The 25,284-nt window shown below is 42.5% G+C and overlaps 2 protein-coding genes across 4 annotated transcripts; one reads left to right on the forward strand and one right to left on the reverse strand.

The window, feature by feature from the left end:
* Nucleotides 1-27: 27 nt before the first annotated feature.
* On the forward strand, nt 28-16,576 carry DNAJC2 (DnaJ heat shock protein family (Hsp40) member C2). 2 transcript variants are annotated; one of them, XM_063396922.1, is made up of 17 exons: nt 28-319; nt 862-1,052; nt 1,611-1,686; nt 3,381-3,479; nt 5,706-5,847; nt 7,001-7,081; nt 7,816-7,881; nt 9,677-9,768; nt 9,866-9,987; nt 10,809-10,958; nt 11,231-11,319; nt 11,406-11,475; nt 13,060-13,244; nt 14,426-14,526; nt 15,427-15,534; nt 15,792-15,946; nt 16,455-16,576. In XM_063396922.1, the coding sequence occupies exons 1-17, from the start codon at nt 172-174 to the stop codon at nt 16,527-16,529; spliced, it is 1,950 nt and encodes a 649-aa protein (XP_063252992.1). In that variant the 5' UTR covers nt 28-171; the 3' UTR covers nt 16,530-16,576. The 2 variants fall into 2 exon arrangements, with proteins under 2 accessions (XP_063252992.1, XP_063252993.1); XM_063396923.1 differs by having other exon boundaries at nt 191-319; nt 951-1,052.
* Nucleotides 16,527-24,738, reverse strand: PMPCB (peptidase, mitochondrial processing subunit beta). Of its 2 annotated transcripts, none has more exons than XM_063396925.1 (13): nt 24,620-24,738; nt 23,092-23,232; nt 22,733-22,819; nt 22,139-22,268; nt 21,578-21,776; nt 20,822-20,901; nt 20,143-20,255; nt 19,378-19,521; nt 18,737-18,897; nt 17,382-17,467; nt 17,218-17,306; nt 16,915-16,990; nt 16,527-16,819 (listed from the first exon to the last, which is right to left on the reverse strand). In XM_063396925.1, the coding sequence occupies exons 1-13, from the start codon at nt 24,707-24,709 to the stop codon at nt 16,755-16,757; spliced, it is 1,461 nt and encodes a 486-aa protein (XP_063252995.1). In that variant the 5' UTR covers nt 24,710-24,738; the 3' UTR covers nt 16,527-16,754. The 2 variants fall into 2 exon arrangements, with proteins under 2 accessions (XP_063252995.1, XP_063252994.1); XM_063396924.1 differs by having other exon boundaries at nt 18,737-18,900.
* Between the last annotated feature and the right edge of the window lie 546 nt (nt 24,739-25,284).

Raw genomic sequence — 25,284 nt, forward strand, 5'->3', positions numbered from 1 at the left:
GCGCCGCGGCCGCCGCCGGGAGTTCCGCGCGGCGCCGCCGGTTCATCCCGCGGCCCCGGGCAGCGCCGCCGGTGCCGCCCCGCGGGAGCCGCTCCGGCCGCGGGGGCGGCGCGGGGGTAGCGGGGGCTCCGCGGGGCCCGCGGGGCCGGGGCAGGGCCGGCCGGGCCGCTTATGGCGCCGCACGCCGCCGCCGCCCCGGAAGCGCTGTGGGCGCCGCACGCGCCGGTGGCGCGGCGGGCGCAGGCCGCGGCCATGGCGCTGGTGCGCGGCCCCGCGGCGGACGGGCAGCGCTCGGCCGTGTGCAGGCCGCTCTCGGCCGGTAGGTACCGCGCCCGCCGGGGAAAGCCGCCCGAGAGAGCCCGCCGGGCCCCGGAGCTGCCACCTCGGCCGGTCTCGGAGAACTTTCCTGTTTATTTGACTTTATTTGTGTCGGTCTCGCGTGCTGTGCCTTCGGCGGCATCGTTTGAGCCCGTGTGCGAGCAACAAGTCTGGGTTCGCTGCCGGAGGGAGGGGCCTGGGAAGGGGGAGCGGGAACGCGGGGAAGATCAATCCGCGTTTAATATCGCTGCAGCGGTGGTTTGCTCCGTTGCCAGTAGGACTGTATTTAATATCGCTTGACGCGTGCGTTCCTTTAATTTGAAAAAGCACCTTTGCAGATGTGAGAGCACGGCGAGGCGTTGGGAGCTCCCGTCTGATGGGCACATGAGCTGGTTCTTGCACTCATGTGTGTGGAGCCTAAGAGAAGGTTCAGCCATCTGTAACCTGTGATGCTGTACTTTTGTGGGCTTCGATGGGGTTTAATTAAAAAAAAAAAAAAGTAAACCACAGAAGGTGAAGTTGCTTTTATGTTTTTGCTTATAGCATCAGTACTCTGTCAAGTGGAACCTGTGGGAAGATGGTTTGAAGCATTTATTAAGAGGAGAAACATAAATGTTTCTGCCTCTTTCCAGGAGCTAGAAGATGAGAAGGAACTTTCTGAAGAATCAGGGGATGAAGAACTGCAGCTTGAGGAATATCCTATGTTAAAAACCCTTGACCCAAAGGACTGGAAGGTACTCACTCAATACAGATTCCTGTTAATTATTTTTGCCCATCAAGGTTATTTGCCATGCCAGGTGCTAAAGATGTCCTTCCTCTTCCCCTCCTACACTCATCTGAATCAGTTCATGTCCCTTACCATATCTGGTGTGTGAAGGCAAACACGTCAGGATAAGATCTTAGTTTTGAGCTGCAGCTTTTTATTTTATTGCCTGAAAGAATGAAGTGTCTTTTCTCCCTGTCACCATCTCCTTTACTCTGGAGTTACATTGGCACTCTTAACATTAACAACACCGGTAACTGAATTTTCTGGTGCTTCAATCCAATCTAGATTAAGCTACTTGAATTTCTATGACAGGCTTAATTTATTGATACTCAGTTATTCAGTAATTATTCAGTAATTCATGACAGTTGTTCCTACAGTCTTTTCCCAATGTTCATTGAGAGAGGGAAGAATTCTCCCTCTTGCCTTTAAGAGGTGGGGAGGAGAACTGGTTTTCTGCATGTGTTGTGGTGTTTTTATGTGTTGTATTTACGAGTGTTTATTAGGATTTGTGGTTCTTTTCTCTCAGAATCAAGACCATTATGCAGTTCTTGGACTGGGAAATATACGATACAGGGCTACTCAGAAACAAATCAAAGCAGCTCGTAAGTACCTTTCCCTTATAAGCATAACCTTTTTATCAGGTGCACACAACTGGTTTCCAGTGAAAATACCTGCTTGTTGTGAACAAGTTTTTACTGTTTCCCAGGCCTAAAAGTTTGATTTGTGTTGCTTACCAGCCTCTTAAATTCCTATCACAGCTCTGAAATCCAGAGGCCTAACTCTAGGGAATTAAAAAATTTCACATCTCTGCTTCCTGGCCTGTGTGTTTTGTCAACAGCCTTGGGACTGTAACTACACATTCCTATATTTTTTGAGTCTGCAGTCAGGCTCAGTGAAAGGCAGAGGAACAGAGCTGTCCCTGCCCTGTGTGTTCCCAGAGGTTCCCTGGCAGCCCCCTTGGGAGTGCTGAGCTGCCCCGTTAGTGCTGCTGAGTGGTAACAGCCATACCAGTCTGAGAGTGGCATGGGAATGGAGCACGTTGGGCTTCAGAACTTTGTTTCTGGAAAGCAGTGTGCTTGACTGCAAGAATGATGCAAGTATTTAGTGGAGGGAGATTTTATAAGACTCTGAACGTTGTTCAGTAGGCTCTCTGGGATAAGCTGATGGCTTTGTGAATGGGTCTTGTGAACAACTACCTGTGTTGTTGCAAGAAGAATCACTGTCTCCAGATAGTTCCAAATGGAAATGGATGGAAATCAGTGGATTTTCCAGCTTACACAGGAAATCACATTGCCTCTGGCAGCTGCTCCACACACTGTGGAGCATTTGCTGCTGTGGAATAGAGCAGCAGCTGTTCTGGTGGTGAGCAGTGATCTCACTGATCTGAGCAAGGGGCAGAGCCTGTCTCTTTAGGACCCTGACAGCACTCACTCACTCCTTGGTGCTGTAGAGATTGAGTCTTTTCCCCCTGTGTATTCTGTGCTCTCCTGTTTCTCAGAAGGATTCTGATTGTTTCTCGGGAGACAGGGTGCAGTAACTGCTTGCATGGTATCTTCTCTCTGGTATTTTAGAGAGAACCAAGAAGGTACCGTGTGTGTCGTAAGGCAATACGGTAAGATCTTTTGTCAAGGGAGTCGGTCTAAAATCTGGTTTTACCTTTTAAACACCAAGACAACTTTGGCAGCACCTCCAGTAGATATTCTGTATGTGCCAGTTGTGCCTGAGCAGAGGGAGAATTGAACCCAAAGTCTTGTGTGTGTGCTCAGTGTTAGTCATAGGGAAGTGCAGCAGCATTCACAGGCTGTAGTTTTCTTGCTAAATTTCACTTTGGACTGTGTTCAGAACATCAATAAAGGGATAGAATACAGGTTTTATTTTATCTGAACTTTTGTTTTTCATTAGAAATAACTAAAATTACATTAACTATTTTTATTTTTCGAGTTGTTTTTATATTTTCACTTAAGCTAATTGTACACTTACAGATGCTAAAGCACTTTGCTGGGCATAACAGTAGAATAAGTCTCAGAGACTTCTTCAGATGTTGAGGTGGAATAGAAAATAGTTTGAGTTGTGGTTATTTTATGTCCCAGCAAAGATGAAATAATGTTAATTCTAACTATAGTGTTAAGTTAAAGAAAATTCATTAACTTCTGTTTTCTCCCAGATCTAAGTGTTTGGTTTGTATTTTTATTTAAGTTTCGAATTAGAGAAACGCCAGTTGGAGTTACTGTGTTACTTTTTAGTTTGAAACTGTTTCTGATGAAGCATTTCTAACTGTAATGCATTTATGTGTTAGATAAATCCATGGTCTTGAAACATCATCCAGACAAGCGAAAAGCTGCAGGGGAGCAGATAGGAGAAGGTGACAATGATTATTTTACTTGCATAACTAAAGGTAAGCAAATTACCTCATTTGTTAGATACTCTCTCAACCTCCTTGATCATCAGAAATGTATTTGTTGTGCTTCATTAGGATCTTAAGGAATTGTCAATGACAAAACAGCTGGAGATGTTCTTTTTCCATTTTAGAAAACTGCAATAGATCCATAGATCATATTAGGTGCAATTTCCCAGTGGGTAGCAGCAGGATGGGAATGCAGCTGACAGACGTTTGGCTGCTGTGCCAGCTGGTGACAAAATGTGACACTTGTGGCAGTGCACACACAGATGAGCCTCTGGAGGTGGCCCCATACCTGGGATAAACCAGTGAGCCAGGGAGCAATTCCCCACAGGCACCAGCAGCAGTTGGAAAATCTGAATTCTAATGTGCTTGCTCTGCCAACAGAACATGTGTTGATTTGATCCAGGTCATCAGTTTCTTCAGCTGCTCATTTTTGCCCACAGATGAGCAAGTGAACTCAATTGAATAAAATTTCCCTCCTGCCTGTGTAGCAGCGGACTTGGCAGTGCAGGATTAATGGCTTGACTCTGATTTTAGAGGTCTTTTCCAACTTAATGATTCTATGACCCAGAGCATCACTGCTGGGCAATTCCAAAACCATAGGGGCTGTTCTAGGTGTATGATTTACATCTCCAGAAATGCTTGAGAGCTTGGCTTTTTTGTTTATTTTAAACAAATTATTTTCACTCAATAAGATTGAAGCAAGAGGAAATCTTGGAATTTGTGTTTCTAAACTTCCTTCTCTGAATTTCTTCTTACACATACTAGTTAGTGTGAGATATGTTAGGCACAGGAATATTTTCTGCCTCCTTTGGAGTTGTCAGAAGGAGGAAGGTTGCCAAAGGAAATCATTTTTCTGTTGCAGTCCTCTCAGAAACTGTCAGATATCTATGATGAGAACTACCTACCAGTGAATTCAGGAATATGCTCTGTGTTCTACACACATGGAGCAAAATATCATAGAATCTTCTCTCTTAACTGCTTACAATCCAAGTTTGAGGGTAAACAGAAAGGAAAGCAAAAAGTAGCAAAGAAAGGGAATAATGCTCCTGGGCAGCATTTTGGAGGAAGGAAATCCTAAAATGCAATTGTAGGAAAGGGGGACCTGGAGTAGGAGCAAACAGTAATGAAACAGAAAGAAGGTGGGAGAACATAGGTTGGATTCAGAACTTGATCTGACAAAGGAATGTGTGGGAGATACAGAGCTGGGGCAACTGAATGTGTAGGACTGAGGATCTGTAAGTGGAAGGGACATCTCTCAAATGGACGAGGAACCAATGGATGTGCACGGAATTTCCTGGATCAGGAAAATGGTATGAGGGTTACTGAGGCAGGATAATTGGGGTCATTTGGAGTGTTGGTGGAGGAAGTCCTTTCCCAGAGGGAGAGGGCAGACTGGCAGACAGCAGCTCACTGATGGCCACTGTCATTCCTTCCTCTCTGCACTGACATGTGCAGTGAGATCCGTTTACAGAACTGCAGAGCACCAAGGTCTCCAGGTTATCACCTCCTACATCCAACCTTCATGGTGCAGTGTCCTCTGGCAGGCACAGAAGTCCATGAATGACTATAACACAAATTGGATTCCTTTGACTTTTGATTCTTAATGAAAAATAGTGATCATTATAAAACTCCACGCTTCATTGAGGAAAAAAAAAGTAAGAGTACTAAAGCTATAGTTAGTGTGATTTCCAGAATATAAGATTAGTAATGCATTGGCTCCCCAGCTACAGGGGTTTAAGAGCATGAAAACAGGGGGTGTTTGCATGTTTTGGAGAGTTTGTGTGGAGTTTTATATTCTGTCCAACTCAGTACAACTTCATTGTGACCTGCAAAAATTCTAACGAATGGTTCCTTTTCTTGCCCATTTTGACAACACATTAACTCAGGGACTGCCTTTTCTCTTCCTTAGTAGACCATCTTGTCAATTTATCTTGCAAGGATCTAGTGTAGAATAAAAGTCTGAAGATGTCATGCCCAAACTGAACAAAATTTACTGCTATAAAATTAAATATTATCAGTTTCGTTACATTTTAATGGTTAAATGTGTTCTTTCTCATAAATGTTCCTCATACTTAGTTTAACAGGAATAGACAGCAATGCTTTTTGTGTCACTAAAATAATTAAATATCAAGCTCTACAGAACGCTACTGATAGATCAGATACAGATCTGAGAACATCTTTTTAAACATTTACAACCTTATGTCTGCTAACTTTCAGCTTATGAAATATTATCTGATCCCGTGAAACGACGAGCATTTAACAGCATAGATCCAACTTTTGATAACTCTGTACCTTCCAAAAGTGAAGCAAAAGAAAATTTCTTCGAAGTTTTCTCTCCAGTTTTTGAAAGAAATGCCAGGTAAGCTATGTCTGACTGCCCTTGCTGTTGCTGGAGAATCAGCATTTGCAAACTCTTTTGACATTATGTTTGTAACAAGAGATGGATTAATTTGCTAAAAATGTAATACAATTGAAAGAGTTGCAATTATTTTTTATGTCATTTAAAAAAATCTGAACTGTCACATTAATGGCATTGAGTTTGACCCATGCAATTTTAAGAAAAGTTTTCAGCTTCCTATTACCTACTGCCCTTTTTGTTCAACTCATTGCTCCATCTTACCACTTACAATACCAAATGTTTGTGTGCTGCTGACTAAAAATTCCTTTTTAAAATTATTTTCTTCTGAGAGTGAGACATTAACAGAATGCAGTAGTTATAGTCATGATTTAGCTGGTTAAAAGAGAAGATAATTGTAACTATCAATATTTGGTGGTTTTCTCTTACATTGTGTGACTTCTGCATTTGATTCATGGTTGACAATTAACTTGGTATTAAGGTTGTCACAATAGAAACCTGTCAGCTTTTCCCTGTATAAAAGTGCTTAATTGCATGAGGCACTTGACAACATTCTGAACAATTATTATTTAAAGTAGTCGTACTGAATTGTCTGTCAAGTATTCCATAGACTTCAGACCTGGATCTGTGGTCAGATGAGGTTTGTCTCTTCTCTGCATTGGAAATGGATGCTGTGTCATGGAACCACAAATACTAGACCCTCTGGAAGATTTCCCTAGAAAAAATGCAGCGGAGGCAGAGTATGCATTATTCCCCTGTGCTCCATTAGAATGTGTGGGACACTTCGTGTACCCTACCACAGAGCTGAGTTATTCACAGAGCACTTTCTGCCCACTTCCTGTAAGCTCCTCTTCCAGAAGAATGTGCACAGAGAATTGAATTGAATATCTACAAAGATGGCTTTTGCTCTATCAGGTTTTCTTGAGGCACAAGGCAGGAGGCACTCAGGCAGGAGAAGGTTGCTTTTTTGGGGAAACTTCCCCAAAAATGCCCAGTCTGGAGGATACTTAGGAGGAGTTCTCCTGCTCTGTTCTTCTTTCCTGGTGCCCCCTCTCTGTTGGTGGGAGGGAGCTTTGGAATTTGATTCTGTACTTAACAAATGCCTAGTTATGAAGATTGTATGTATTATTTCTTGAATATATCCATGTATTTTCAGGTGGTCAAATAAGAAGAATGTACCTAAACTTGGAGACATGAACTCCTCATTTGAGGAGGTAGATGCATTCTATTCCTTTTGGTAAGTTAGCTGATGCTTCCATTTCTATTTACAGTATTCAAGACATGCAGTATAAAGGGCTTGCAGACCCTTTGGTGTGTGGGTTGTTCACTGTGGGCTGACCCAACCTCGTAATGTCCCAAAATTACCCCACAGCTGTTTGTGCCTTGCACAAACTGAGCTGGCTTTGTCCTGGCTAATCCCTCTACTGGTGAATTCACGGTTGCAGTGGGAATTTCTGACCACAGGGACTGAGAACTGAGCTGACCCACAGACTGAAAGTCAGGTTTATCTCACCTGACCTTTATTTTTATTGGAGATGTCTTAGGTGTTTAAGCTCCCCTAGTAAAGGGAGGTGTGTTTAGTCCAAAAATGTCAGTAATGTTTATGGCTTGCCTTACCTGCTAAATATGGGTGCTCACATAAAGATTAATTTCTCTCTGAACTCTTCAGACTGCACTGCATTTCCACTGCCTATGATGGGAGCTTAGACAGCTGTAGATATTTAGAGTGGGCAGGACTGATGCCATCCTGAAGCAGACTATGTCCCATAGTACAGAGAGGTGTAAATCATCCTGCATTTTGACTTAACACAGTGTGGAATCACTGTAGGTGCAGTATAATTGTAAATTATGTATTATAAATTGTAAACAGCAGTATAGTTGCTTACAAACACGTAACAGTAAAAAATATAGCTGATTTTTAACAGATTTTCTGGTTTTTCATTCACTTTTTTTTCCTTAAATGTGCTTCAGGTATAATTTTGATTCCTGGAGAGAGTTTTCCTATTTAGACGAAGAGGAAAAAGAAAAAGCAGAATGGTATGTAAGTAAAAATAATTTTGACAGGAGACTGAGAGATTGATACAGTAAGATTTTCCAACTTTCTGTTAGACTGTAAGTCACAGGAAGAAAGGTGGCTGAGCCAAGTCTGAATTCCACTCTCCCAGCCTAGGGGTCAGTCATGGACTTGAACTGAACTTACTGTGGGCTTCTTCATGTAATTGAATTCGTTCCTGCTTGCCCCGCAGAGGTATATCTGAGGTGCTTTGAAATGTGCATTTATTTAAGTTCAGACTTGCAATTCCTGCCAGTCCCAAGCACAGGCTGAACCTGGAGCCAGGACAGAGTGGAGGAGCATGCAGGTATCATTTCTCTCCTTAACTTGTACTGAGAAAGTGATACTTCCTCAAATTTGGAGAGATGCGTTCTGATGGCATGATGTTAATAAAAATTACATATTTGTTGATGTAGTGATAGTTGCTGAATTACTCAGACCATGTTGCCATTGGAAAATACATTCTGTTTTTATCCTTCCAACAGTTATAAATAGAATGTTCAGAACTTGGAGCACTGAATCATTTAGTCTAACACACATTTCACAGGACACAACCTTCCACTTAGTAATCCTTGTGAGACCATAACTTGCGTTGTATGAATCTCTTCTTCCAAGTTTGGCTAGAAATCAGTTTTCTATTTAGATTCAGTGGTTGTCTTTGTGCTAGAAACTGCCATATTTAGGCTGTAGCTAGGCATTTCTCTTCTCTTGTGCCTGTTCTGCTGTTGAATTTCTTGAGCCTCACCAGACCCACTGTTCTCTCCTGTGAAGATTCTGTGAAGGCACTGTAATCAATTCCCTGTCACTTGTACTTGGGGTAAATCACACAGATGAACCTCTAGGCTTCTCATTGGAAGGGTCTTGGTTTATTTGCATAGCTCTTTTTTCCTGCTCATTCCTGTCATTAGTGTTTTTTTCTCAAAGATGTTTAAACAAATAGCACCTAGTCTGTTGTACTTAGGAGAGAGAACTACATTACAGATGCTGTTCAGATGGTCATGATTCTTGCTACCCCTTCTTGCCAAAGGTGATGTTGCTCATGTTTTAAAGCTACTGGTATTAGTCTACTGGTATTAGTCTACTGGTATTAGTTACGGGGATTGTTTTCTTTGTTCTGAGGTATTGAGTGGTTTGGGTTGGAAGGAGCTTTAAATACCACGTAGTTCCAACCTCCCTGCCACCTCTATTGCTCTCTGTGTGTTTGTGTGGGTGAGGCTGCAGGCCCCCACTAAAAATTTGCCTCTTTGTTGACAGTGCTGGTAAATATTTCAGATTATTTAGTTGGCCCATCTATATCCTGAGCTGTATTTTAATGGAGTGAATCTGGCAGGATTTTACCCAGAGCATCAAGCTGCTTCCTAGAGCGTTGTTTCTGAGTTTCAAGATGGATTTACTTGACATTATTATATCCTGCAAAGCAAGATATTTGTGGCATTGCTTATACTGCTGTCCTTTAATTAAATCATATGCTATCATTTGTGTTGTTTTGCTTGAGTTTAATGTTAGGTAAGCAAGTGGATTGCATTTTGGAAATGAAGTCCACGATCTCATTCCCTGCAATGACAGATAAGCAGCTTGGCTTGTCAGGTTTATATAACTGTGTAAACACTTAGCATTTTTTACATGAGCTCAGAGCCTGGAACTTCATTTTTTGAAGTCTATTTTTGAAGTATTCACTGAAGAACATCTGTGTGGGGGAAACTATTTAAGAAGCTTGTTGATGAATTTCTAACAGTGGCACTGTAAAGCATTAGCACTGAACTATGCTTTCCCTTTTAGTCGAGATGAAAGGAGGTGGATTGAAAAGCAGAACAGAGCTGCCAGAGCGTTGAGAAAAAAAGAAGAAATGAACAGAATTAGGACTCTTGTTGGTGAGCACACAAGCTGTTCTTTAAAGAGAGATTAGTTAACTAGCTGTGGAAATCTGCTGGTTCTCTTCTATACATGATGCTTCCTTTCTTCTGCCAGACAATGCATACAGCTGTGATCCCAGGATAAAGAAATTTAAGGAGGAAGAAAAGGCAAAGAAGGAAGCAGAGAAGAAAGCCAAGGTAGAAGCAAAACGGAAAGAACAGGAGGCAAAAGAAAAAGTAAGTGAAGTACTTCACTTGGGTTGAAAAATTCTGCTTCATTCACACCTCATGTACTGCTTCAGGTTCTAGATGTGTCAAAAGACTACTGATAGAATTACCCTGGGGTTCAAAGATGTGTTGTCTCTGATGCATGTGCAGCAGGCAATGCAAGGCTGGCAGCCCTTGACAATGAGATGGAAACAAGGAATGCAGATCTGAAACAAAACACCTTTGAAAACTGAGTTCTTTTGTTGCATGCACTTCCTCTGGTTTCAAGGCAAGCATTAAGTGCATAAAATGGACATGTCTGCTTGCCTTGTGCATGAGGTTTGTGAATGGTTGGTTGGTATGAAATACTTTGAGGTAATAGAACATACTTGATAAATATTAACAGTTTGGACAAGATGGCTCTGAAAGTACAGGAATGAAAGGGAGCTGGAAGGTGCAAAAAAGTTACTTAAAAGACATTAGAACACTGCAAAATAGTCAATAATGATGCAGGAGCAATATTGGACTACGAAGTTTATACTCCTGAGGCAGGTGCAGGAAATATATACAGTTCTGTATCTTCGTTGTAGAGGAAGTGAGGATTTATAAACTGAGAGCCCTCACAGTGAGTACTTGAGTTAATGCCAAATGGTATATATGTCATCATCTCCCTCAAAATTCTTGGAAAACCAAACATTGAAGTATTTATGTATTTTAAAACCCCCAAACATACACACGAAACTCCACTCAAACCAGAAGTAACACATTTTGATATTGGATGGCTGAATGACCCTGTAACAATGTGACTTGGAGGATTTTTTACTTGGATTTTTTTTTCCTTTTGATTGCAGCAAAGACAAGCAGAATTAGAAGCAGCACGGTTAGCAAAAGAAAAGGAGGAAGAAGAAGTTAGGCAGCAAGCATTAGTAGCAAAAAAGGAAAAAGAGATACAGAAGAAAGCAATCAAGAAAGAAAGGCAAAAACTCAGAACAACATGCAAGGTATTTAACTATTATTACAATGAAATACAGGTTATGTCAGACAAATTACTGTGTTTGCTTGTTCTTAGGGCTGGAGATGGGTATGGAAAGTGGGTTTACTGAAAAACCAAAACACTAAAACACGTACTTACATGGGTATGAGTTATGAGTAAAGCTGACTAAATAGGTCCAAATGCAGCAGTGGCTGAAGAATGCTGTGTGTTAAGCCTTTGTCTGAAGGAATAGGACAATAAAGTTCAAGAACTTTGTAGAACGTGTATTTCTGCTTCCAGAACTGGAATTACTTTTCTGATAATGAGGCAGATTGTGTTAAAATGATGGAGGAGGTGGAAAAGCTTTGTGATCGTCTTGAGCTAGCAAGGTAAGTCTTCCTGCTGCTGCGTTCTGCTCATTTTGATACCTATCTTTCTACTAGCTCTCCATTGTAACTTAATAATTTATTTTTAGTCTGCAATGCTTGAATGAAGCACTTACATCCACAACAAGGGAAGGAGGAAAGGCGGCTGTAGTAAAACAGGTAATTATGCTGAGTGTTGAATCCAAATAACAAAATCATTTGTGAAATCAACCTGTCTGAACTGAAGTAAGATACAGCATAGCTGCTGTGGAATTGTGCTTGTTAAAACACAAAGACTTGATTTTCAGAGTCCACAGGCAGAGGGATCTCTGCTCCATTTTACATTGTGCAGTTCATGGCTGCTCAAATTAATAAGGCCAGCCAAGAAAAAAATACACATTTTTTGTGTATTGTGTTCTTCTGTAAAGAATACAAAACCTCTTGTACAGTATACAGAAACAGCAGAGGAATTCCATTTTGTCCAGCAATGTGTAGCAGTTACCTTGAGGGAACGAGGGTAGTCTTAACCTACTCTGTTATGCAAGAAAAATCCCAGTCTAGTGTCTGTGACTTGAGGATAGATCCACAAAAGAACTTAGTGTGCTGCAAGCTGTAGACACTAGAAGGGCTGGTAGGTTGGATACCAAAGACTGGGAAATGCAAGATACATGGAATCAAAATTTACCAAACCTCAGCAAGGATCTGCCAAACTGTTTGTCATTGGGGAAAAGCCATTTGAACTAAAAGCTGAACCTACATCCTCCTGCAGAAGGAGTAAGGCACTTTCCTTCATCCACTGTGGATTCACAGCTTTGAACTTTTTTCCATAGTGGGGAATATGATCTGCCTTCATCCCAGAGTCAGGTTTACTCACCAGACAATTTAAGACTGAAATGCCTCTTGTTCTACAGGGGACTGAATTCAATATTCCATTGTCCAGGAAGGGTGTTCCAAATGCAGGGCAGTCCCCTTTCTATCTGTTAAAACTATTCCACTAAAAATTATCTGTGGGGTAAGTTCCCTTTTGCCAGGAAGGTTTTAGGAAAAAGGTTTCTTGCTCTCGCCTTTGGGTATCCTGCCAACAGCCCTAAGCCCACAGCTCTTCTAATATTGCCAAGATTGGACTGGGCCCACTCAGAAGCAGGTGATTGAAGATGTGTCACACCGCAGTCTCACGATGTGATTACAGGTCCCAAAAATGGGCAGTGGGTTAACTTTAGTCATTTTTAGCTCGGTAAAAAACTACCCACGGCCATCTAACCCTAAGTACACACTTAGTGACTAAAATCTGGAGTTCATTTGTAACTTAAAGATCTCTGTTACTATGGTTGTGCTGAGGTAATCAGGTTTAGATACCAGTTAGGCTGGAAGATTTGAGAATAGGTGTATTCAACATGGATGTTTAATTGCCCTAATTGGTCTTAACACTTTTGTGGATCTGTCCCCCTAAGTCAAGTGTTTAGCCTAGACATTCACACAAAATTGAAAGCTTTTGCTTTAATTCTGGGGGGGTTCATTTAATTTCTTTGTGAACCTGTGATGGATTTCTGCTATTAACTCCTTTAAATCCTAAAAATATACATATGGAATAAAGGGCAATAATACTGGAACAGATAAGCTCCTCTGTTTCCTTATATATAATATACAGAACAGAAACTAAGCAAAATGCAAGACTCAGAGCAAGTCCAGAGAGAGGGTTGTGTCACTGTAAAATGTAACAATAATTCAGTAAGTAAATAAATAATGCTTATTTACAATCTTTAGATAGAAGAAATAAATGAACAAATAAGGCGAGAGAAAGAAGAGGCAGAAGCTCGTATGCGCCAAGCAACAAAGAGTTCAGAAAAGTCAACCACTGGCGGTGGAGGGGGAAGCAAAAATTGGCCAGAGGATGATTTACAGTTGCTAATTAAAGCTGTGAACCTCTTTCCAGCAGGGACTAACTCAAGGTACTTCTCGGGTTTAGTGCTACAAGCTCTTACTAACAAATTTTAATTAAATTACAAGCATAATAAAACATTTTCAGATCATCCCAAGTACTCTGTCAGTATAAGGACTTCCTAAACATCCTCCTTTTCCTTGACTCGCAAGCAGCCAGTGGTTTGTTTTTCCTTGGTGCCGTGCTCCGTGTGTCACTGGAGTTAGCTCTGGCCCTGTACCTTGTTTCCCCCAGGTTTGGGCCTCAGTCCATTAGTAAGATGGTGCTGAGGTGCCTGTTTGCACAGGGCTTACTCCAGGGTAGGCTCCAGTCCCTAAGTGGAGAACAAAGCCACCCCCGTGACTGGTGTGCAGGTGGAGAGGCAGCCAAGTGTGTAAGCTGCTTCCAGGAGCTCCACAGTGAATGTGAGGCTGGTTTGTCCTCTGCATGGTAGGAGGAAAATAGCCTGAGTTAAGTTCACCAGCTTTGTTCAGGGGAAAAGGGAAAGGCTGGGATTTACAGAAAGCAGCACTGGCACTCAGCTTACTGCTAAGCATCAAAAACAGGACCACACTTTAAATACTTTTTCACAAGAATGAAATGCCTTCTTCCATTAGGATTACACAGATTTCAAATCTCTATTACAAGATTTGGATGCTTACTGAAAAAAAACAAACAGCTGCCATACTCCTTGGAGGTGGTGTCAGTGCCTGCTTGTGCAGCTCAGCAGTCAGGCCTCGAGGCTCCTGTCTGATCAGTGGTACATACTGCCTTCCATTTGCTAAGAATCCACTAGGAATATTCTTGGGGCTAGGGCTGTTCCAGCCTTCTCCTGTTTAAGCCTCTTTACCTGATGTTTAGGCATTCTTCCTGGGGGCAGTAACTTCTCAGCCCTTCAGTGCAGCCAGAGGTGTTTCGGGAATTCAGGAAAGCAGCAGTTAAGCAGAATTTTGAGGATCAGAGGTTTGCACTTACCTACATCCTACCCCATCCTTTTTCTGTACTGGGAACTAAGTTCACCCAAGCTGACTGAATTCTTCAGTTAGTGACTGAAAGCTTTGCAGAACAGGTACTCTGGGATTTTACACATACTTAAATATGTTTGAATTTACTCAGGAGTTTATAAAAATGTGTACAGGAGCTTGACCATAGCTTGTATGAAGATAAGGTAGTATGTAATATGCTGGTTTATCCTTTCTGTTCTTTGTGTAGGTGGGAAGTTATTGCCAACTATATGAACTTGCACTCTACTACTGGAATAAAACGAACAGCAAAAGATGTCATCAATAAAGCAAAGAGTCTCCAAAAGCTTGGTATCTATATTACCTTACTTTTGTAATAACATGGGCTGCCTGCTTTTGTACAGCCCCAAAAGAAATGTAGTTCAGATGGAGGGTTTAGAGGAGCATTTATGTGATTCAGTATTTTCATCCTAATGGCTCTTTTTTAAGTCAGCACCTCACAAGGAACTCTGACTGTAGCTTGATGCTCTGATGTGTGGGACACATGAAATGCAAGGGCTCAGGGAGAGATAAATGGGCCTCTCAGAAAGCTCCCTACAAAGGAAGGCATCTAAAATAAATGGAACTGCTGAAGCTCTAGAGACACTTTATAAAAAATTAATAGAATCAACACCAGAGTAAGACACCTAAATGAATTTGACTCATCTCCTCTTCAAAAATGAATATAAAAATGAAAAATGAAGCCTAGACAGCTCTGGAATAAGGCCGCAAGGAAATTATACATTTCACTACAGAAGGAAAAAAAACCCCACCGAGTTTTCAAGAGGTTTCTGCATTACAAACCACAGTGGCACAAGGAGCACCTGGATTTTCCATGCTCCTGCCTCTCTGACATGGTCATACCCTGGGCAATGCATGAGTTTTGTGCCCCAGCTGTTAACTGAGAGAAAAATCCATCTTGATTTTGGTGAAGTTGCAGATTCAGGTCTAAGATTATATGGAACAAGTATTCCTCTGAGCACTGTAAAGCAGGATATAGGGGTTGGAGAATCTGACACTGAGAAAAGTTTATTGGACCCTGAATGATTTTTTTTAATTACCAACCTCTTTACCATTGTTTTAAAGTAAGTAGGAACTGGGGTTTATGATTTTGTGATTATTGTAACTAATCTGCTACAGAATGTTATTATTATTTCATCTGTTTTTAATGTTCTTGCAGTAATTATTCTCTTTAATGTCTGTTGCTCATAGACCCTCATCAAAAAGATGACATAAACAAGAAAGCATTTGACAAATTTAAAAAAGAACATGGTGTGGTGCCTCAGATGGACAGTGCTGCCCCCTCAGAACGATTTGAAGGTAAAGGTGAAAAGGGAGCCTTTCTTGTGCACTTGTTTCCCCTGGGTCTCTAAAAGAAAGTAACCCAGAACTTACTCAAGACTTGCTTACAAGCTTTCATAGCAAGTAAGTCATCCAGGCTCTGGTGCCAGGGTTTCTGCTACACACATTACATCCCAAAACTGCATGGATTTCAAATCAACTATTATAGGTTTTACAATGTTTCTAGACTCCTTTTAAAGTATCTATTCTTGCTGTCATTTTGTATTTAAAACCAGGATCACCTCTAGATTCATCCCCTTGGACTACAGAAGAACAAAAACTTTTAGAACAAGCATTGAAGACTTATCCAGTAAATACTCCTGAAAGATGGGAGAAAATAGCAGCAGCTGTTCCAGGCCGGTCAAAAAAAGACTGCATGAAGCGATACAAGGTGAGGTCCCTCTCCTCCTCCTGGGACTGTCACTAGTCCAGGTCTGCAGAGAATCCTTTGCTTTCACTGTTCCACTGCCTCCCAGAGACAGTACCTGACACAGGCAAAATGATGGAGCCTTACGGGAAACTTTTTATTTTTGGTAACTCAACCCCAAAAGAGCAGTAAGGACTAAATGTTCCTCAGTGGAAATAATGGCTGTGGAAGCTGGGAAAGAAGGTCTGTGTCAGGAAATTTGTCTTATAGTTTTGACAGCAAGCTCTTTTAGAGGGTGAAGTCCTAGCCCTAGCCTCCTGTATGCAAAATTCCTGGTACACGAGCACTGACCTTCCATCAATTGATTTGTTTCTAAGAGAAATTGCTCTACAGTATTAAACCATGTAGACTTCTCATTATGTTGAGAACTAGAGTGTTTCACAGTAAATATGCGTAGTATTCAGAACCACAGCATTGTTCACAAGTTACATGTTTAGTTAAGTTTCTTTTTTCCCCACCTTCTCCTCTTCAGGAACTCGTGGAAATGGTCAAGGCAAAGAAAGCTGCTCAAGAACAAGTGATGAATGCTACTAAAGTCAAGAAATGACTCTTACTGACAATCCTTGTTTTATAATAAAAAATGCAAATACTGTACATGTTTCCATTCCTTTCTTCATTATACAGACACACAGGAGGGGCTGGTTCTTGAATTTCAGTCTTCTCAAAAGCAACTCCAAAGTTTTAAACAGGGGTGTAGTTGGTTTGTTGGGTGTTTTTTGTGGTTTTCCATTTTTTATTAAAGCTAAAATATGCTGGAAGTTCTTGTTATTCACTACTCACGAAGCCAACGCATGCCACTGCAGATTTTGCTATACTCTGGAAGTTGTTCAACTGGACCTGGAGGTTAAAGAAAGTTGGCCATGACACATGCTCAACTCACAGCATTTGGTCTGGAGGGGTTATGGGAGAATAGGGAAACTTCTACCACATACCCACGGCAGCAACTGCAGGATGCTTATCATAGATGTACTTTGTGCAGATTTCTCTAATAGTCTGGGCATCAATAGCCTAAAAGGGGTAATAAAAGAGGCATCTTTGTTACAATCTCATCTTAAAACTATTTCTGATCTAAATTTTGTATAATCCAAGGGAGCAGGCAACAAAACACTTGAAAGTTTTCTCAGTTGGAATTATTTTCTTAACTGTACAAGAAACACAACTCCTATATTGTTACTTTCTGTATCAAGTAATTTTCTTGATGGTCTTTTAGAAGTTGCAACATGAGTGCCACTTACTTCAATTCTTGCCTCCAGTTCTGGAATTGGGATTCGGCGCTTGTAACACAGCATTTGTCTTCCAATGTCTTCACAGATTGGTGTGGACCCTAAAATAGGGGGGGAAATGCTTCAGTTATCAGCTTACAGCTCCACAAAGAATAAAAAGTTCTCATAAGTCTCACCATCAAGTTGTAGCAGCATATTTGTCTTCAGAAGATTTTTTGCTCGAGCTACTTCATTTTCTGTAACACTTGTGCAAAGTCTTATCCTGAAAAACAGTTTCAATCCAAAGGTGTTAAATAATGGTAGTCTGTAGCACACAAGACTGCCTGTGATGAGGAGGTGCTGCACCTACCAGGCACTGCTTTTCTACAGACAAAGTTGGTAAGACAGGTTGGAAACCAAGCCACGGATACAAAGCAGCAGCCTAGAGTAGGGGTTTTGGAAGCATGCCAATACACCCAAGAGCAAGTTTTTCTCTTACAAGAGCTGTATTTCATTTTATTAAATACCTATTTTGAGGCAAGTGCAGTCTGTACTTGTTATCTTGAGAATGGATGTTGCTAAGAAAGTAGGAGCCAAACAAGTAGATCAGAGGTAATTAGCCAAAAGGCAATCCATTACTTCCAAGCTCCTCTCTTGGTGAGATGATAATTTGCCACACTGCCTACTGAACATTTTGTGAGGAGAGGGGGATGCATTAAACAGCTTAACACTAAATTCTTGTCCCAGGAATTGTCTGTCTTCCTTGGTGCTAAGCTGCAGCAGAGTCAAAGTGATAACATTTTTCTCCACAGCTTAACAGGGATCTCATAGAATAATGGTATGTAAGAGGTGATTTATGTGATTATACAAACTCCTTATTTTCAAGACTTGTTTCAACTTCACCCACTTTAAATCAAGTGCTCTTAAGTAACATGTATGTGTTTTTAATAGGATCTGCAATTCAAGCTTTACAGTTACATGTATCAACATCCTTCAAAACAGATTTAAGCCCCAGATGAATGAATATTGTCTAGAATCATAGGTTTCAAAATTCCACATGTAACAGCTCAACCTTCATTTCCCTGTGTATTCCCTAAAGCTGTCTAACACCAGCACGTGGTACATCAACTGCAGCAACTGAAGACTGGGTAACTACTAATACTGTCTGGTAATTGCACATTCATTATTCTCATCCACAAATATTTACTCTTTCAGTGGTGGCACTTGCAGCTCACAGGCTGTACACTGACTCAGTAGTACTCTAAAAGGTCTGGCAGTTTTATGACTTCTGTCATTTGACAGTCAAAAAAATATCCCTGCTGTGTTTTCTTGTACAAGGAACAAAACCTACATCTTAAGCTATTCACTCCAAGTACAGGTGACAAAAACTGGGTGCTGGGACTTGGCGTTGGGTGCCAAAGTTTAGAATTTGATGGATTTGTTATTCCCAGGCAAGACCAAGCAGAGAGTAATATTCTCATTAAATACTTCCTTTGTAAATTGTATTCCTCCACTAACAACAATCTTTTCAGAGAAACAGCTGCTACCTTACCATTCTCTCTGAACACAGTGCACCATGTCCTGAATAGTGGATGGCTCACAGACCATATAGAGTCCCCACAGCCCTGTGTCAGTGTAGCAGGTGTTGAAGGACTGGAAACTGTGACACAGGTTACCCTGGCAGGCAATCTGAGCAAGTTTACTGGACAAACTCTGCTGAGGCAAAAGAAAAAGATATTACTTCATGAAGTTTTCTGAAAGCTTAATAGTCCATGATTTCCCATTTTTATTTCAATGATGACAGAATATGCAGTAGTAGCTACAAGGTTAATTATCAGCTCTTCATTTCATGGCTCTTTCTTTTCTTGCATATAATATCACATTTCAAAATACTATCCCAGATTTGAGCCAAAATCATAAAGACCCTTAGGTTCAAGAAAGGGACAACTAATTACCGATACCTCAGGTTCTGATAACATAGGTGTAAAGCATCCTGCTTTCCATGAGGGCTGGCAAACCTCAAGTCACCTCTATTTTGGTGGTTTAGAACCGCTTCCTAAGACTCTCCTAGATCCTGGGTAACAAACTCTCCCAGACTCACAGCTGGATCCCCTTTCCTGTCCTGGCAGTACCCAAGTCAGGGAGATGCCCCCAGCCCACTAAGAGCAGCACGGTGCTTGCAGGTTCACTCACCACTCCTCCTCCAAAGGAGCGATCCCAGTTGCCTATCAGGGTGTTGGCTACCATGAGCGGGATCGTATCGGGGTCTGCCCAGCCGGCTGCCTCCACGGCGATGGCCAGGTGTGCCAGGGGCATCTTGTCATCCCTTATCCGAATCTGGAACACAGCACAGCAGCTCCAGCGCAGCCTGAACACGCTCAGGCGTGGGGCAAGTAAATAACAGAAACAGATTTCTCCATTAAGGCTGGATTACAAAACATGCACTAAAATTACAGCATATGAAGATTAATTTAACATCAGCTTAACTGGTGTCCCCTGGGGCAATTTCAGATCACTTTGCCACCATACAGAGAGAAGTATTACAAGTCATTTTAGGACTACCAGCAGCAAGGAGATCTGGTGACTTCATAGAATCTGAAAAGAGATGGGAATAATACAACTGGAATAGAACAGTTCTCTGCCACATCCTTTAAATGAGTGATTCTCAACAACTGGAAATGCTCCAATACCATAATGAAGAGGATAATAGGACAGAAGGAGCAGGGATAAGGAAGGTTTTCCTCTAGGAAGTGATGAAGCATAAGAAGTGCTGGCAGTGAGGCTTATCCAAGAAAGAATGGGAAGCACTGCTTTGGAAAGCAGCTACTCCATTGCTGTCACTGGGGGCAAGAAACCTTTTCATGTGCTGAGTCTGTGGCAGAGCAGCTCTGTCTCCTCGCCAGAGAGCACATATCAAGGGATGTAAGGGCCAGCTCAAGAAGCCACCCAGCAGCTTACCTCACTACCTGTGAAGCTACAAGGTGGCAGGGGTGGCAGTCCTCCTTCTGGAGCAGATGGCAGGTTACCAAAATGGCACTTCGCCAGGTCAAGTAGCTCATCATGAGAGACCCCTGAGGAAAGGTATTTCACATGCTTTGTGATGGTACTCTGTAAACAGTTGATTTAAATTGCTGCACAGTTTAAAGACTCAATCAAGCAGTAATTTTTTGTGCCCCTGCTTTAATACCCCACTTCTGCATTCTTCACACATTCCCTTTATACAGAGCAAACTCCTCATGAGTCCCCCCTTCTTGGTTCTCTTTACCAGCCTTCTATTAAAACTACATCAAAGCAAGCTCTTTGCTCTCTTTCAAGCCTCAATCTTACTTCTTTCTCTCTGCATTCCTTGCCATTCCCCCCTTCACACCTTCTAGGACCATTTTTTTTCTGCCCACATGGAAGAATGACTTTGGCCTCCAGTTCACCTCTCATTCCTAATTTAAGGTTTCTGGAATATTACTGAGAGCAAAAGGGAACAAAGCTCAAAGGATATGAATGCACAAAATACACAGGAGTACACAGGGCTAACAACAAACAGGACCTACTGAACAAAGAGTAATTCCTCATGTTCCCACACACTCAGGCCATGCATTCAATCATAGTTTCCTATGATCCAGGGTGAGTATCCCATACTGACCTCCAGCAGCAGCCAAGACCATTCTGGGTCCTTTGTAATGTGTTGTTATGTACTCCACCAAGTCATTACGATTTATGGATCTAAAAACAGGAAAGGGGGCAGCACGACTGTGTCAGTAAAGTTTACCAGAGTAAAAAGAGATAAATGTATATAACAATACAGTATCAAAATAAAAGTGCTGCCAATGTTCAGAGCAGAGGCAGAAAGCTGAAGTAAGGGTGACTTTCTAAAAAGCAAATAGGAACTGGATAAAAAGCTTTTCTAGCTTCCTAAGAAGGAATGAGAACACCAACTCAGTCACGTGGAGACAGGATGCACTAATGATCTCATTTCCTTTGAATGCAGCAGATTTAGCAGTCCCCTGATCTGTACTGGTTCAAACAAATGCTGAAAGATCAGTGCAAACACTGTGTGCTTACAATAATATGCCTTATAATCATATGCCTAACATAGGATCTATAGGAAAAAGAAGTATTTCCAATTTTGTGTCAATGCACATTTAAGAAACAGGAGAAAAATATGGCAAAAAACCCTGAAGTCATGCAGAGAACATCTGAAGTTCACATACCCTTTGATGCCTGCCTACAGGGGAACTGAGGTAATACAGAGGTTCTATTTACAGTTATATTCAGTGCAATTTCAGCTTCCCTTCAGTGTAAAAATGAAACTTGACACTGTCCTCTACATTTTAGACACATCTTTCTCAATATATAAAAGTTACCACACAATTAAAGACAGACGTCTTTTTGGACTTACTTGATATTTTCAGTGGGTCCTAAAATTGTCCGTCCTAGGGCTGTATTCTGGTAGGCTGTGGCATGAAGGTAATCAAAGACAACTTCTTGCAAGTTGGTTTCAACCTCTTGCATCTCCCGAAGTATCACCCCTCGCTCACGCTCAATCTCTGCCTCTCCCAGGGTACTGTTCTGAATTATGTCAGCAAGAATTTCCACAGCTAATTGCAAATAGAGATGGAAATGAAAAAAGTCTTTTCAGACTACGAGAAAAATCTGGTTCCAAAAGAGAAACCCACCCCCAAGAGCAAGTGCTAATAAGACCAGCAAGGGGACAGTAAGAGAGAAGTTCTAAAGGTATCTTATCTTGGGACTCTGAAAAGAAAAATATTTCAAATAGTAGCTTTCCTGCTGGCTCCTTTCCAAACCTGTATTCTCACATTCTTGTGAGGTTCAAGAACGGACTTTTCACCTGGCAAGGAAGGGACTGCAACACTGTGAAAGCATCATTCTCTGTCATCTCACTGGAAGCTGGATAAGCACGTTGCTCTTTGCAGCTTTTCTGATGAATGAGAGCAATTACCTCTTGGTAAATCTTTTGAGAAAGCCTTTGCATAATACACGGTTTGTTCCCTGGAGGTGTACGCATTCAGATGAGCCCCCATGTTCTCAATCTCTAGTTCAAGGTCTAACTGAGATCTCTTTTTTGTTCCCTGAAAGAGTACAATAAGAAAATGACATTAGAGCCTTAAGTTCATCTACTCATCATTACTACTTCTTGTCTGGAAAAGTCAAGAGAAAGAAAATGTGTTCTGGAAATAAAATTGGCATACTAATCTCTCCAAGCTTGAAAGTGAGATATAAATCTTACTATGCTCCCAAGTGAAAATAAAAAGCTGGCTAAAGGGTGACTGTGTGTCTTCTAAGACTATTATAAGAAGGTAAAAGTGAGTGAAAAATTAGATCTGTGTAATCCATAGTTGTGTAACAGTTACACAGAACTACAATTTCAGCTTCATTTTCTAATGGAAACCAAATCTTAGCTGTCCACGTTATTTTTCTCACTTCAATTAGGAAAACTTATTTATACAACTCTGACCAAGTTTTTATCATTGATCTTTAAAGATAAATAACTTTAAAATCCATTGTAAATATCTACATCAATATTCACACTTACCTTGAAAGCCATATGCTCAAGAAAATGAGCTGTTCCATTGTTCTTCTCATTTTCATACCTGCTTCCAGCATCAATCCAAAGTCCAACCTCAGTGAAGAAAAAAAAAAACCTCATTTTACCAGCTAACTGCTTTGCTATGGCTTTTTCCTTACACAGAGCAGTTTCTCAAGAAAAAGAAAATGTTGATCTTCACAAAAATTTTATTACAAATCTAGAAAAGCTTTAAGACTTCTATGTCTTGGCTTAAGTTCTAGGAACAGTTGTTAATAAATATTGAAATACAAATGCAATTTAGTTCCACGAGGAAACGAACACACAGGAATAGATACAAACCCCCCTTCCTTTTCTAAGTTACTTACTGTGCATGTTGAGAGTCCAGAGTCTTCAGAAGCTACTTGCAAGCCATTTTCCAAAGGACTCACCCTAGTTTCAGGGACATTTAAGATCACTTCTGTTGCTGCTTTGGAAACTGCGAGCCTCTGTGTTCCAACATGCACACACTGGAAAGGAAAATCATTGGTTATGCTCAGATTGTTAAGTTATATCTAAGGATACTTTTCTGAAAAATGTATTGCTGAACTTCAGCATTAAGTCTGTGAATATTTCTTAAAGCATGTATTTATAAGGGAAAGAATTCAGGACTGCTATTCATCACTTCTTCACATAAGGGACGCAGTAACCTGAACCTGAAACACACCCTGAAGATAAACTACACGTGAGGAGATGTATCTGCTGCCCTCCCATCTGACACAGGAGCTGTTTCTCTCATCAGCCAGCCATGCTTGTTTCCACTTCTGCCAGCAGGAGCCTGAAGGACCTTCACCACCTGGAATTCTCCTGGGTACCTGCTTCCTAAAGTCAAGTGAGACACGGCACAAGGGCCTGTGCCAGGACTGCAAATCCATCAACCATTGATCAGAGCAGCGCAAAAGCATGTGGCAGTTAAAGCACATTAAATGAGAGCAGGGCAGAAAAGAAGGGAATTTTATTGCAGTTTTTCAGTAAGAAATGCAAATATGTACCCCAAATTCAAGCAAACAGCCATCTCAAAAACTGTGATTCAAATGTTACAAATAAACAAAGATTCCTCTCCCCATATAACTGCTCTAAACATGAAAGTACAAAATCCAGCTCTCACCCACTCTCCTCCTAGAACAAGTTAGATTTCTTAAAACTCAGTTATTTCAGACACAGCACAATTCAAGTCTGAAGGAACCTCTGGAGGTCTCTAGTCACACTTCCTGCTCCAATCAGGATCAACTTGGTCAGATCACTTTGTTCACTACTTTTTGCACCTGGATACTGACAAACTCCCAAGATGGTGAGAAATTGCACAGCTCTGTGAGCAGCCTGCTCCACTGTTTGACTGCCACATATAGTTTTTCCTCTCTTGTTTCAATTTACACCCATTGTCTCTCATCTTGCCACCGTGCCCCACTGTGACAGGCCTGGTTTTATCTTCCTGACAACCTTCTCCTAGGTGCTGGCAGATACTTCGCACAGATCCAGCTGAAGCCATGGCTTCTCCAACCTGAAACAGGTCTGGACCCTCAGCCTCTCCTCACAGAACACATGTTCCAGCCCAGATCATCCCTGCTGAACATCTCCAGTTCACTGGCATCCTCCTCACACTGAAGAGCCCCGGCCCAGCTGCCACACACAAACCTCCCGACCAGCGGAAACTGATCACTTACTACACCTCCCGCCGTGCACCGCGCCGCCACCGGGACTACAACTCCCAGCATGCACCGCCCCCCGGCCTCCAACTCCCCGCATCTCCTCAGCGGCAGCCCGGACACCAGTGCTCGGAGCCACCGCAATGCCCGCAATGCCCACGCTCCCCGCGCCTCCCCCAACTCCGCTCCGCTCCCCGCTCCGCCGCCTCACCCGCTGCGCCGCGCCAGGCGCTCGCACCAGGCGAGCGGACCAGGGCAAGAGAAGCCGCCGAGCCGCTGAGCGTGCCGCAGACGCCGCCATCTTGACGCCGTGATAGGCGGGGCTGGGGGCGGGGCGGGGCCGGGGCGGGGCTGGGGGCGGGACGGGCCGAGCGGCCTTCGGGAGAGCTCGGGAGAGGGGCAGTTCCATCCGCCCCCGGCGGGGGGCGCAGCGGGGCAGGGCAAACTGCATTGGTACAGCCCAGGGGAGGTGAGAAATGGGAATGTCCCGGGGTGAAGGGAGCCGCAGGGATCATGGAGTCCAACTGCTCGCCCTGCACACGGTCAGCGATCCCATCGTGTATCTGAGAGCGTTGTGCAAGCGCTCCTGGAGCTCTGGAGGCTTGGGGCTTGGTTTTAGGGGTCCCGCTCTCCTCAGTGCCCCAGAGCAGCGCAGCTGGAAGGCCATTTTCCTGCCGAGATCCCATTACGGCCAGGTTCAGTACACACAAAGCGCTGCCTCCCCGCTGCTCCGTGAGCTGCCCGGGCACGTCCCTGCGCCGCGGCTCCTTCAGCTGCTCCGGGCCCTTTGGGCACGGCTGGCTGAGGGCGCTGCGCTCCATGCGGGACAGACCCGCTCTGACTGGGGAAATCCCGAGGCTGGGATAACCTGGAGTC

The sequence above is a fragment of the Prinia subflava genome, chromosome 4, assembly GCF_021018805.1.
Source record: "Prinia subflava isolate CZ2003 ecotype Zambia chromosome 4, Cam_Psub_1.2, whole genome shotgun sequence".
In the NCBI taxonomy this organism is placed as follows: Eukaryota; Metazoa; Chordata; class Aves; order Passeriformes; family Cisticolidae; genus Prinia; species Prinia subflava.